Source organism: Bos mutus, chromosome 12, assembly GCF_027580195.1.
Source record: "Bos mutus isolate GX-2022 chromosome 12, NWIPB_WYAK_1.1, whole genome shotgun sequence".
Taxonomy (NCBI): domain Eukaryota; kingdom Metazoa; phylum Chordata; class Mammalia; order Artiodactyla; family Bovidae; genus Bos; species Bos mutus.
In genome coordinates, this window is record NC_091628.1 from 19,178,754 (window position 1) to 19,193,567 (window position 14,814).

General features: G+C 46.2%; 1 protein-coding gene across 1 annotated transcript in view; it reads right to left on the reverse strand.

Moving 5' to 3' along the window:
• Nucleotides 1–9,149, reverse strand: part of EBPL (EBP like) — a 31,999-nt gene extending 22,850 nt beyond the window's left edge. Inside the window, exon 1 of the mRNA XM_070380342.1 lies at nt 8,872–9,149. Coding sequence (XP_070236443.1) covers nt 8,872–9,042 — 171 coding nt within the window. The 5' untranslated portion in view covers nt 9,043–9,149. The remainder of the gene's footprint in view (nt 1–8,871) is intronic.
• Nucleotides 9,150–14,814: the final 5,665 nt, after the last annotated feature.

The following is a 14,814-nucleotide window of genomic DNA, read 5'->3' on the forward strand; positions in this document are numbered from 1 at the left end:
TTGCATTAAAACTTTTTGAAATATTTACAGGCTTTCTCCTTTTACAAAAGATTTTAGGTTAATTACAACAAAAAACATTCCACTAAATGGTAAAATATACATAAGAATTTGGATCAGGGACAATAAAAACATCTATATGTAGACTATCTTTTGTTATTATAGAGCTTAAATATGGTTCTGAGCATCCAAGCAGCCAAAGTGAAAAGGAGAAACATTTATTTTGTTCTTGCCATCAGAGAGAAAGAGACCAATTTTTTAAAAAGAAACTAAGCTTCTCCTAGCCCTTATCTGCAAAGGAAATTTCTCATATGAGAAATTTCTCATATCGAGTGACATTAATAAATATTATTAATATTTATATTAACAAATATTATTTTCCACATGAAATAATAAGAAAAAATCTGCTAATCCATAAACTCTGAGAGGACAAGGGTCATCTATTTTGTTTGTATCTAGACACAGGTTCCCCAGCAGGCACTCAGATTTTGTGGAAAGGAGGAACAATACGTCATTCTGAGATGTGGCTACATGGACAGCCATCCCAATTGCTAAGGAACATTCTTCATCATGTCAGAAAACAGACTGAATCCTGATCTGTAGAAGTTCGAGGACTGTCTACCACCCTAAATAATGGATAGTGGCTCATTCTGGGCGCTATTCTTTAGGCTTTGACACCATAAACAGAACCACCAGGAGATTATATCTGTACCTAAAGTTATGTGTATGTATGTCTATATATCTACCTAGATTTATCATAAGGAACTGGCTTAAGCAATTGTCGAAGGCTGACAAGTCCCACGACCTGAGGTTGAGTCAGCAAGCTGGAGACCCAAGAAAGCCAATGGAGCTCTAACCCAAGCAGAGGCCTGAGAAGAGGCGGAACCAATGGTACAGATCTAGTCCAAAGGCCAGCAGGCTTGGGATTCAGGAAAAGCCCTTGTTTCAGTTTGAGTCAAAAGGCAGTAAAAAGCCAATGTCCCAGCGTGAATGTCTCCCAGGTAGGAGGCTTTCTTTCTGACTAGAGGGAAGACCAGGTTTTTGTTCCAGTCAGGACACCAAGGAGATCCAACCAGTCAATCCTAAAGGAAATCAATCCTGAATATTCATTGGAAGGACTGATGTTGAAGCTGAAGCTCCAATACTTTGGCCACCTGATATGAAGAGCTGACTCATTGGAAAAGACTCTGATACTGGAAAAGATTGAGGGCAGAAGGAGAAGGGGACGACAGAGGATGAGATGGCATCCTGGATGCCATCACTGGATGCCATCACTGGATGGCATCACTGAATCAGTGGAATGAGTTGAGCAAACTCTAGGAGATGGTGAAGGACAGGGAAGCCTGGCATGCTGCAGTCCATGGGGTCGCAGAGTCGGGACGACAGAGCAACTGGACGACAGGCCTTCAGTTGATCGGATGAGGCCCACTCGTGTTACGGAGGGCATTCTGCTTTACCGATGTAAATATTAACTTCAACCAAAACACCTTCACAGGACACCCAGAATAACGTTTGTCAAAATATCTGGGCACCCCATGGCCCAGTCAAGGTGACACACAAAATTAACCAGTGAACCATTACTCTTAACACACAGCTAAACCCACTGTGATTCACCAGGCTTACCAAACCGCACAGGACTATGAATTCATTTACCAGAGAGGATATCTATCTTAGAGCGAAACTGATGAAGATAATGATGCCAAAAATGGAAAGGAAAACAGGAGCCAGCAACAGACGGCCAATTAAAAGGCAACTTCAGACCTCATGACAAAGTAGTGGGAGGAAGACAATTTTAGAAAGTCCCAAGATCAGAAGCTGAAGTTACTGCCATGAAGGCAAAGAACAGATGGCAACGTGAAACAGAAAAGGGTAATGTTCAAAATACACCATTAATAGGGAGGTAAGCAGCCTCAGGATTTCTTGAAGAAAGACGACGCTTGGGCGTTAAGGCAGAATGAATGGAGAGACTACAGAGCCCAGATGTTCCGTGACAACCGTCCTGCATCCTGATGGACAAGCCCAAGTGCTGCTCCACAGTCATGAGAGGGTGGGAATGGCTAGCCTAGGGGTCTGAGCAGAGGACCAGTGGCAGAGTTAGGCCCATCCGATTCCCCTCGGTTCATGCGGCCGGGCAACGCCAGACAACACGTGGGCCCGCACACAGCTCTGCCGTCCACCCTCCCTTGGACCAGGCTCCTGCTCACACATGTGCTCAGACCTTCCCACCTTAAACCCCAAGTCCCTGGCTCTTGCCGCATCTTTTGAACTTTTCTTTGTAAACAAGGAAGAATAAAGGGTGTTGATCAGCACCCAGCTCTGTGAGGATGAAGTCAACAGCCGCTGCAGTTGCTGACGGACCGCGCTCCCTGAGAAGAACTCGGGGTGAAATGCAGCATGAGACACACTGTGCTTCAGAAAAACAGGCCCCAGAGATTGTAGGATGCACATCTCAGGAGGAATTCTCATGAACCCAGATTCAAGCATCTTCACATGTATGGTTGGACAAGCACTGATACTGTTACCTTGAGCTATCTTGTTTTTTGTGACCAGCAGTGATTTTTTTTATCGAGGATGTGTGCTTGACTGCATGTCTTCCCTAGCCAAAACCCATATATAAGCTCTTTCGTGGCAACCCACTCCAGTATTCCTGCCTGGAGAATTCCATGGACAGAGGAGCCTGGTGGGTCACAAAGAGTCGGACACGACTGAGTGACTAACTTTCTTTCTTCTTTCTTTTCCCCTATCTTTTGGGGGCAGCTTCTTCTGAGCTCCTGAGAGACTGTCTCCTGGGCCACTCACAGTCCTCAGTAAGGTCCCTGAATTAAAACTTAGACTCACAGACTTCCCTGGCGGTCCCGCAGTTAAGAATTCATCCGTCAATGCGGGGGACATGGGTTCGATCCCTGGTCGGGGAAGACGCCGTGTGCTGTGGGGCAACTAAGCCCACAAGCTTAGAGCCCGAGCTCCCCAGTAAGAGAAGCCTACGCACGCCAGCTAGAGAGTGTCCCCGCTCTCTGCAACTAGAGAAAGCCCACGCAGCAACAAAGACCCAGTGCAGCTAAAAAAATACCTCTATATATAAAACAAATTTTTTAAAAAAGCAACTTACACTCACAGCTCTTAAGTCTGTCCATTTTTCTTCAAGTCGGCACATTCCTGCACTGTCCTTCCTTCCACCACCAAATCTCCTGCAAGTCTGGCATATACTTCCCCTCTGCCCCACCTGCTAAGCCCTTGCCCCTGGCTGCTGGTGCCCCCATTCAAGCAATGCCATCTACATCCACTTCCTGACGGCTGGTTCCAGAAGGCTCAGCCTTCACCTTTTTTGAACTTTTTATTTTTGTAACAGTGCTGCACATTTCACGGTGATGCTGAAATTCCCTTCTTTAGCTCCCAGGACCCAGCACTATATCTTGTTCTTGGCCTTGCCCCCAAGATTCTTCCTGGATCCTCCTCTTCCTGATTGTTCAATAGCAATATCAAAAGACTCTGCTGTCATCCCCAGGCTTTTCACCGTTCTGTTTTCTCTTACTCGGAAGTCACTCTCCCCAGGGCTTCCTACGCTCCTCCAGTCCAGTGAGGAACTTCCAACTCTCTGTTCCACCCTGACTCTGCCTCTCCAACGGGTCTTACATTTTCAGCGCCTTCCAACCATTTCCCCTCAATTACACCCTGGAGTCCCAGATTCACAGTTCTAAAATCAGACTTTCTTGTCCTTGTTAACATTATCAACATTATCCAAGCCAGCCAAATTCTAAACCCCAAGATCATCTCTACTCCCGATGTATATATAACTGGTTACTCTGACTCATAAAATTCTTCCCTGCAAAGTCTCTTGTATTTCGCTTTTCTCCTCATTTTAACTTTCATCACCACCCAAGCTCAGCTTTCTTCTCATTCCTAAAATACTGCAATCGGTTTTAGCTGATCTTCTTGCCCTGAACTATCCTTTCCAATCCACTCTGCATCTGTTAGGAGACAATTTTCCATAAAGATCTCCTATTCTTGCAATGTCTGGCTGGGGTGTCTAAGCACAGGCATTCACACGAATTTAAGAATATTCCTGGTGGTCTCATGGTTAAGAATCTGCCTTGCAGTGCAGAGGATGTGGGTCTGATCCCTGGTCAGGGAACTAAGAACCCACATGGTGTGGATTAATTAAGCCCAGTGCCACAACTTCTGAGCCTAAGCACTAAACTACTACTAAATCCCACGGGCTCTGGCGCCCACATGCCACAACTAGAGTTCACGCGCCACAACCAAGATCCTTGGGTCAGGAAGATCCCCTGGAGAACGTAATGGCAACCCACTCCAGTATACTTGCCTGGAGAATCCCGTGGACAGAGGAGCCTGGTAGGCTACAGTCCATGGGGTCGGACTGTCCAGAGAGCTGGACATGACTGAGCAACTAACACTGCAACTAGAGAAAAAGCCTGCAAAGCAACAAAGACCCAGCACAGCCAAAAATAAATAAAGTTATTCTAAAAAGAAAAACTAACATATTAAAAAAAAAATCTATTAAAAAAAAAAAAGAATATGCACGTAAGGAGACATTCCAGAGTAGTAGGGCTTAGAGACCTCTCCTTCCTGAGATGTTTCAGGGTAGTGAAGATAAAGCCCTCACCTCCTCTTCCTCAGAGAGGATCTGTTTACATTCCTGAGTAAAGATAAGGTCTTTCTCTAGAGAGAAGTAGGAGCAGGTCACCAGCAGCTCCACAGAAGATGGGAACCTAATTGGGGGGTGTTCCTCTCTGTAATGTGCCCCCAGCCTGTGCAAGTACCATCTGACCCTCACTGCCTTGCCCTGTGGAGCTTGGGCAATCAACAAGGCTAACTTCACCCGAAAAGGTAAAATCTCAGCCCCCTTACCCTGTGACGTGATACACCACCACCAAATTATGTTTTGAAAGATCCGCTTTGGCCACCTTACTTCCTTGATTGAAACACTTCATGGCTTCCTTCCACAGAATAAAACTCTAAGCCTTATCTGTAATTCAAGTTCTCTTTCCAGTTTGTCCCCCTTCTAAGGGACTTAAGAATTTGTGGATCTGAGTATCCCAGGGGGTAATGGAAGCAATCCACCATAAATACTGACAGAGGACTATAGTCATGACAAAGAAAGAGAAATCAAAGCCGATGATAATCAGCTAGGTCTGCAGATATCAGCTGGACACGTGTTGCTAGAGTCTTACCCTATGTAAATCTTCCATTCTAATCAATCTGGACTTCCACATGTTCCCCCAACAGGCATACACACCCTGCCTCCAGCTCTGGCCACGCCTGTGCTCAGTCACTCAGTTGTTTTCAGCTTTTTGCGACCTCATAGACTGTAGCCCACCAGGCTCCTCTGTCCATGAGATTCTCCAGGAAAGAATATGGGAGCAGGTTGCCATTTCCTATTCCAGGGGATCTTCCTGACACAGGGACTGAACCTGGATCTGTGTCTCCCGCATTGGCAGACAGATTCTTTCCCATGAGTGCCACCTGGGAAGCCCCCTGGCCATGCCTAGAATGCTATACTTAGATCACAGATGAGGGAAAACCCATGAAGCACCAGGGCAAGAAACACCCATAGCACCTTTTGAGCAATGGTGAGCCAAACCACTGATTTCTTCATGGATGTCACCGTGGCTCCCATCAGACAGGAAACCAACCAGCCCTCCATCCCGGCCATAACCGATGAACTGAAGGTCCGAGCTGCAGCCCCAGGTAACCAGTGTCTGATTGGACATCAGGGAGCTGAACCATCTCTGGCAATGCTTGGTTGAATCTCTGTGCAACAGGGGAGCTCGGCATTTTATGCTGGCCAACAGACCCAGACAGCGCCTCAACTTGAGAAGTCAAGTCAAAAGGGGTGAGGAGAGACAGCTCAGGTTCCAGTGGGAAGCAGTGAGCTGGGGTTTCAGACCTCCTTCAGTCTTTCTATTCAAATCTTAGCTCCACCCACATTTCTGGGTATTCTCACAACAAACTCCCAATCATCTCAAAGATAATATGGACATGCATTTGCCTGGTAGGCCTCAACCACTTAAGAGCCCTTCTCACAGTCTCTAAGATATGTGTACCAAGACGCTGGTTGAAGCATTGTGTGTAAATAGTCAACTTAACCAGACATTATTAATGGGTGTGCTTTTATCATATTTCATTATCAACTGAAAGATACAACCTAATTCCAGAGACATAAAATATCAGGGACTTCCCTGGTGATCCAGTGGCTGTGATTCTGCACTCTCCATGCAAGGGGCCCAGGTTCGATCCCTGGTCAGGGAACTAGATCCCACATGCTGCTCAAATAGTTCAAATCCCACAAGTAAAAGACTCCGGGTGCTGCCACTAAGAGTTGGTGCATTCAAACAAATGAATAAATATTTTTTAGTGGTGGTTTTGTGGCTAAATCGTGTTGGACTCTTGAAACCCCATGGACTGCAGCCCACCAGGTTCCTCTGTCCTTGGGATTTCCCAGGCAAGAATACTGGAGTGGGTTGCCATTTCCTTCTCCAGGGGATATTCTTGACCTAGGGATCGAATCTGGGTCTCCTGCATTCCAGGCAGATTCTTTACTGACTGAGCCATAAGGAAGCTTAAATATATATATATATAAATTTAAAATATATATTTTAATACATCAATAAAATAACCCACAGTAATTATGCCACTGATTGTTGTAACATATCAAAAAAAAAAAGTGCCTTTTAGAATTAAGGGATTATTGTATGTATTCAAGGAATGTATTCAGGTCCCCAGTGGCTCAGATGGCAAAGAATCTGCCTACAATTAGGAGATGCAGGAGACAAGGGTTTGATCTCTGGGTTGGCAAGATCCATTGGAGAAGGGAAGGGCAACCCACCTCAGTACTCTTGTCTGGAGAATTATAAGAACAGAGAAGTTTGGCAGGCTATAGACCAAGGGGTCACAAAGAGTCAGACACAACTGAGCGACTAACACTTTCACTTCAAGGTATGTATGGTATGGTACACTCAAACAGTGGGATGTTTTGCAGCTGAGACAGGTAAACAGCACAAGATGGGTCCATGGGTGGTGGTGGGGGGAAGAATTTCCTTCAGAATAAAGGAGGAGAGTGGGGCATACATGGGGCTACACCTCAAGGTGCCAAGTGGAGATGTATCCAGTGTTTCCTGGCAGTCGGTGCTTGTAAAGCAGACTTTAATTTTAAACCAGGTGGTGAACATGTGGGTGTATGTTTTAGTGTTTTAATACCCTTTTTGTGTGTCTAAAATATAATACACTTTAAGTGGGCCTTGTAACCTGTTTTATTGCCCCTGTTCCTTGGACACCTTGTGTTCAGCAACGGCTTACAAATTCTTTAGAGACTCCCCTGGTGGTCCATTGCAGGGGGCCACGGTTTGATTGCTGCTCGGGAAACTAGATCCCGCATGCCGCAACTAAAGATCCTGCATGCTGCAACGAAGACCGAAGATCCCATGTGCTGCAACTAAGACCCCGCGCAGCAAAAAAAAAATCAATTCTATAAATAAAGGAGTTGAGGGAACTATTTACTGTCTACAACCTCCACAAGTTGACTATTAGGAAAGAAGGAATTTCGTCATTCCCTCCAGCAGTATCTGATATGTGCATATATCCAACTGATAAACATCTGCAGCCCTAGGTGGTTATCCAAAACTCTGCTCTTTCTCTATATTCCAGTCCTCCCTCAGACAAGGACTGTTTCCCACGCATGCCAAAACCCACAAATGCTCAAGTCACTTCTGTAAAAATGGTGTAATATTTGCATATAAACGGACAGCAGCCCCTAGGCTTTAAATCATCTCTAGCTCACCTTTAATACCCAACACTATGTAAATGCTACATAAGTAGCTGTAAATACAAGGTAAATACCATGTAACTAGTTGTGGGTGAGGAGGGGGAGTTGCAGAGGGGGGCAATTTCATCTTGGAAATTTCTGAAATTTTTTTTTTCTTGTATTTTCTATCCTCCGTTGATTGAAACCACCAGATAGGGAGGAGAACCGATTGTAGAGACCCTGGCTTCACATTAGCTTTGGGTTTGCCTAGATTTAACCAAGGTCAAATTGGCAAAAAAAGGAAAAAGATATTTTGCCTAGTTTAACAAGAGGCTTTAAGAAGAGTGTGTGCATGGGAAGTGGGGCATTTTCAATAGACTCCCTTAAAAACAAAAAGTGAGTTGAAGTTTTAAGGACAAGTTTCCTAAAGCCTGGCATGAAATAAAGTGCAAGCTTTGGAGTCAGACTAATAAAAGTTATTCCGAAAATCACGCCAGCTGTGTGGCACTGTGAAGTCATCTAACTTTGCAGGGCTTGTTTCTCTGTAAAATGGGGACATTAATAAGTGACTTATGGGGTTTTCGCAGGTCAGAAATTTTAAACACAGTACTGGGCCTGCATACAGTAGTTACCCAATAAATGGTGATTAGTATTTGGGAGCGGGTTTGGGGTTTTGGTTCAGGCCCCAGCGTACCTCGTCACCCCTCCCTACTGCCTCTGGGTCATTCAAAAACTCTCAATTATCTTAAACATCTATGTGCAGGTTACGAAGTCAAGCAAGCCAAGGCCTTTCGACAGCTTACAATCCGACTAAGAGCACCATAGAGGGATAACAATGTTCGGCTTTTCCTGGTTTAGTTTTAATTTGGTAGAGAAACTGGCACCACCAAGGAAGCTGCGCTACGGCCTTGGGACCTCGGAGAGGTGCAGTATCTGGCCAAAGGCCACGGGCACCACGGCCTCCAGGTGATTCCCGGGTCTCCCGCCATAGGGCCCGGGGCGGCCAAGGCGTCCCTGGCGTCCGCGTTCTTTCCTGGAAACTAGAGGGAAGGGTCTCAAGAGAGGCGGCGTCCACCCGCGTTTTCGGGGCCCAGGCGAGGACACTCACTTACCAGCGCGAAATGCACCAGGGCGTTGAAGCAGAGCCAGGCGAGCAGCCCGCGGTCCGCCGCCCCCCGACCCCGGCCCAGGCGCAGGCCCAGCGCGCAGCCCACCGCCAGCAGCGAGGCGCACAGCAGCAGCGAGCCGCCCGCCGCGGCGCCCAGCTCCCCGCCCGCGTGCATGCTTCCTACTCCCAGCGCAGACTGTCCGCACCTGGACTGGGATCGCCCCGCGAGCAGGGAGCGGGAAAACGGGGCTGCGCGGCGAGGAGGCGGGGCTGCGCGGCGAGGGGGTGGGGCGGAAGAAGGCTTCCGCCTCCCGCCCCGCTGCCCCGCGGAGTACCTAGACAGCAGAGCCAGACGTTTTCTCAACTCAGGTACATGCTCACCAATTTTCTTAACTGCCGAAACCAGACCTATCCCCAGTTCTGTTCACTCACTCGTGTCCGACTCTTTGTTACCCCATGGACTGCAGCACGCCAGGCCTCCCTGTCCATCACCAACTCCCAGAGCTTACGCAGATTCAGGTCCATCGAGTCAGTGATGCCATCCAGCATCTCATCCTCTGTCCTCCCCTTCTTCTCAGCCTGCAATCTTTCCCAGCATCAGGGTCTTTTCAAATGAGTCAACTCTTCGCATCAGGTGGCCAAAGTATTGGAGTTTCAGCTTCAACATCAGTCCTTCCAATGAACACCCAGGACTGATCTCCTTTAGGATGGACTGGTTGGATCTCCTTGCAGTCCAAGGGACTCTCAAGAGTCTTCTCCAGCACCACAGTTCAAAAGCATCAATTCTTCGGCGCTCAGCTTTCTTTACAGTCCAACTCTCGCATGATCACTGGAAAAACCATAGCCTTGACTAGACCGACCTTTGTTGGCAAAGTAATGTCTCTGCTTTTTAATATGCTGTCTAGGTTGGTCATAACTTTCCTTCCAAGGAGTAAACGTAAGCCACCTATTCCCAGACCACGCCCAAAAGGCTGGCGATAGGGCCACACCTTTTGATGCAGTGTGATCGTTAACAGGGTTCAAAGCCTTAAGCCAAGAAGTGAAGTCTAGCTGTTGGAAATTTTGCCAATAGCCTGCAGTGGGGGAAGGGAGGAAGTAGAGGGTGGGGGGGGGGTAGAATTTTAGGGACAAAATATTCTAATTAAGCCCTTGCAAGCAACCATCAGTAGACATTATGGCTTACTCTAACACTATCCTTAAAGATCCAAAATCACCATAAGTATGGGCGAGAGGAGCAGTAGGTCACAGCAGTTTGGTACCAGATAGTTTACCTGCGGTGTTTTATGTTGTACTTACTGTGTTGCTGTTTAGTTGCTCAGTCGTGTCCGAGTCTTTGCCACTCCAGAGACTGTAGCCCACCAAGCTTCTCTGTTCTACTGGAGTGGGTTGCCTTTTTTCTCCAGAGGAATCTTCCTGACCCAGGGATGGAACCTGTCTCCTGCATTGGCAGGCAGATTCTTTACAGCTGAGCCAGCTCATGTGGTATTTTATGTTTCTTTACAACCCTTGGACCCTGTGTGTGTCCTCCTATTTTACAAATGTGAAACAGGCTCAAATAAGATTTAAGTAACTTGTCTAAGGACTCTCAGTGACTGGGCCGAGGCCAGAACCCACAAGTGAAGTGTCCCCAAGGCCTTTGCTTTTTGACCCTTGAGTAGATGCTTAACAGACAACTACAGTCAGCCAGGTTGGATGAAGCCACAAGCTGGAATCAGGATTGCTGGGAGAAATATCAATAACCTCAGATATGCAAATGACACCACCCTTATAGCAGAAAGCAAAGAAGAACTAAAGAGCCTCTTGAAAGTGAAAGAGGAGAGTGAAAAAGTTGGCTTAAAACTCAACATTCAGAAAACTAAGATCATGGCATCCAGTCCCATCACTTCATGGCAAATAGATGGGGAAACAATGGAAACAGTGACAAACTATCTTTCTGGGCTCCAAAGTCACTGCAGACGCTGACAGCAGCCATGAAACTGGAAGATGCTTGCTCCTTGGAAGAAAGGCTATGACCAACCTAGACAGCATATTAAAAAGCAGAGACATTACTTTGCCAACAAAGGTCCATCTAGTCAAGGCTATGGTTTTCCCAGTAGTCATGTATGGATGTGAGAGTTGGACTGTGAAGAAAGCTGAGAGCTGAAGAATTGATGCTTTTGAACTGTGGTGTTGGAGAAGACTCTTGAGAGTCCCTTGGACTGCAAGGAGAGCCAATCAATCAATCCTAAAGGAAATCACTCCTGAATGTACATTAGAAGGACTGATGCTGAAGCTGAAACTCCAGTACTTTGGCCACCTGATGCGAAGAACTGACTCATTGGAAAAGACCCTGATGCTGGGAAAGATTGAAGGCAGAAGTGGACGACAGAGGATGAGATGGTTGGATGGCATCACCGACGTGATGAACATGAGTTTGAGTAGGCTCTGGAAGTTGGTGATGGACAGAGAGGCCTGGCATGCTGCAGTCCATGGGGTCGAAAAGAGTCGGACACAACTGAGCAACTGAACTGAACAGTCAGCCCTTGAATCCAGATAGGAAGGGCAAACTAATGGGACTTGAATATCCATGGATTCTGGTACACACAGGGGCTTCTGGAACCATTGCCCCATGGATACCCAGGGATGACCTGCACTTCCTGTTTTAATAATCCCCAAAACAAGGATTCAGATCTCTAGCACTGGCCCTCTCCTCTGAGCCCAGACCAGTATTTACAGCGTTGACCATCATTTGCGTGTCTCCACTCCACTCAACCCGAACTGAACTCATCACCCTCTACTGCATGCGTCTGACTCTCTCCTATTGCTTTTTCCTTTTTCTTCTGACTGCACTGTGAGGCTTTCATGTTCTTTGTTCCTCGACCAGAGATTGATCCTCAGCCACAGCAGTGAAAGCGCCAAGTCCTAACCAATGAATCAGGGAACTCCCCCTCAGTGTTGCTTATTATCTTTTATGCCACTTAATATTCATCAGTTATAGCAACCCAGAAACACAGAAATCATCCTTGATATCTTCCTCTCCTCCAGTTCCTGATCTAAGCTTCGCTTGCTCCTGTTTCAGTTGCCAGTATCTTTGGATTCCATCTGGTGGCTCAGATGGTAAAGAATCTGCCCACAATGCCAGAGACCCGTGTTCGATCCCTGGGTTGGAAAGATCCCCTGCAGAAGGGCATAGCAACCCACTCCAGTATTCTTGCCTGGGAAATCCCACAGACAGAGGAGCCTGGCTACACTCCATGGGGTCACTAAGAGTTGGACACTTTCTTTCAACCACTTCATGGACCAACCTGTTCACCACCTCTTGCTTCAGGGCTTCACACTCACTATTTCAACCTGTACACATTACTAAACTCAAAGTACATTTCCTGTGCTTGCCCTACCAGCCAATGATTGTTATTAAACACAATACTTCTATCATCACTCTTATTTAATGAAGATGATTTACCGTTGCTTGTAGAATATCAAAACTTCTTCATATGCCTTACAGGTGGGGGTCTGGCACCTGCCTATCTCTTCAGCCCTCCCCTGGCCCTGGCAGCCCTCCCCTTCACTATCATTTTGGCTCCAGCTGTACTTCCTTTCGCTACCTGGACTCCCATGCTTCTTCCTACTTTGTACTGTTCCGTCTGCCACAAAAGCTTTTCCAGTGAATCTGCCCAATTAACTCCTGCTTTTCCTTCACCACTATCAGCTGTGTAATTTTTGGAGACTTTAACTTCTGTCTGCCTGATAATAAGAATCTTCATCACAGACATGTTGAGGGCCGAGTTGGTACTTCTTAAGCATTCATGCCAGAGGCTGGCATTTACTGACAACTCACTGCCAGCCTGATTATCACCTTCCTAACCAGGCCAATTCCCTCTATTACGTATCATTGTATAACATTTGTCCCAGCTTTTACTTTTATTTGTGTGTGTGGACCTTGCACCCTAGCACGGGACCTGGCAGGGGATAGGATGCTCAAGAAGTATTTGAATGTTCTTAAAGGCTTAGTTTCAAAACTCTTATTTATAAAAAAATGACTGAAGCCATGGAAAGGATGCATACAGATATGGAATCTGTTCTTATTATGAAGAAAACTGAGCTGAAATCAAATAAAGTGAAATTTATAAATTCTATTAAGGTTTGAAAACTGTAAACACCAAACTACTGGATTAAAAAGAGCTGAAAACAAAGGGAACTGAGGCTGTTACCTGATCACAAATCTAATGATGATGAAGCTGGTAAAGTAACTGAAACAGTCTCCTCCATGTTAACAGAATTAAATGGCCAGATAATGGAATGTTCCCATTCCATTGTACCCAGAAACTAGCCAAAGCACACTTTATACACGGGGTCCTTGGTATGCACGAAGCCAAGAGGAACCAGGTCCAGGAAGGACTTTAAAGCAGGATGGCTGAAATGCATGGAGTGTTCAGGTTGAGAAAGGAAGTTAATAAAAAGAGATCTGTCTCGTCTGCTATACAGGAATAATTAAAGTCTATACTCAAAATCAAGAACAGTTCATTTATAATGATGGTTCTTTAAGAGTGGGGACTTCTATTCAATATTAAGACAGTCACAATGAAAGCTAGTCCGTAAGTAGATCTACTTGGGAGTGCCTTTGCTTCTCCAACTCTTCTGACTCCTAGCCTGCAGAAATGTGTCCACAAAATGGTCTTTCTCAAAAACAAAACCTGATTTTGTCTTTAAAACATTATGCAAAATGTGTCCTTTACTAACACCTAGGTTTGTAGTACCATAAAACTGTCTTTCTTACATCAAGTAAAACCACTGCGCTGTGAAGATGCCTGGTTTCCCTTGAGGCTTCACACATCATTTGGCACAAGGCCCCATTTATCTCCGGGAACCACAGTTTTAAAGAAGAATTACTCAAGAAGGCAGATGGTAGGCAGTTCTTCAGGGCTGGGAAAACGGATGTTGCAGAAGGCCCTGCAGGGAGCACATACTTTATAGAACAGCCATAGATCCCCTGCTTTTAATCATTTTTAATAAACCTGTGAAGTATCCTGATGAGGCCAATCTCTCACAATGCTTCAAAGCGGTGTTTTACAAACTATGCTAGGGGTTTCTCTGCTCCAACCCCAGCTTTCCCAGAAAACTTCAAGCTCTTCAACTAAGAATGTTTCAAACACATTGCTACAGGCAAGTGTTGAAAAAACAAAGGGCAATCCACACATTTGGCTGTTTCACACAACTTTTAGGGCTCCCCTTGTAGCTCAGTGGTAAAGAATCCACCTTCAATGCAGGAGACACAGGGCATGCTGTTTCGATCCCTAGCTTGGGAAGATCCCCTGGAGGAGAAAATGGCAACCCACTCCAGTATTCTTGCTTGGGAAATTCCATGGGCAAAGGAGCCTGGTGGCCTGCAGTCCACAGTATGGCAAAGAATTGGATGCAACTGGTCGAACTGGGCTTCCCTAGTGGTGTGCGCACACATTCACAACTTCTTTTAGCCACAGGATGCATGCAAGAGAGTAACTACTCCACATTCCCATCCTCCTAAGCCCTTTGCAGTAGATAGGCTCAGGACTGCCAGGACTTCTCATGTGGGATCTGGGAAATGTGCTGATTTCTCCTAAAACTGAGATTGAAGAAAAGGCACATTTTTTTTTTTTTGGTGGGGGTGGGGAGGAGGTTTCCGCTTTTTATCTTCTGTTTCTGGGGGTGGGGGGTGGGGGAAAGACCTGGCACTGTTCATAGAACAGAAGGCATGATTTAGGCTCTCATTTGAGTGAAGTTTCCTAGCTAAATTGATTTAGGCCAATCGTTCACACAACAAGCAGTTTTGGCCCCCAGGAAACACGTGGCTGTGTCTTGAGACATTTTTCACTGTCCAGAATGGGAAGCGCAGAGGTGCTACAATGTCTAGTGGGCAGGGCCTAACGATGCAACTAAACACCCTACAATACACAGGACAGCCTCCCACAATCAAAAACTACCCAGCCTA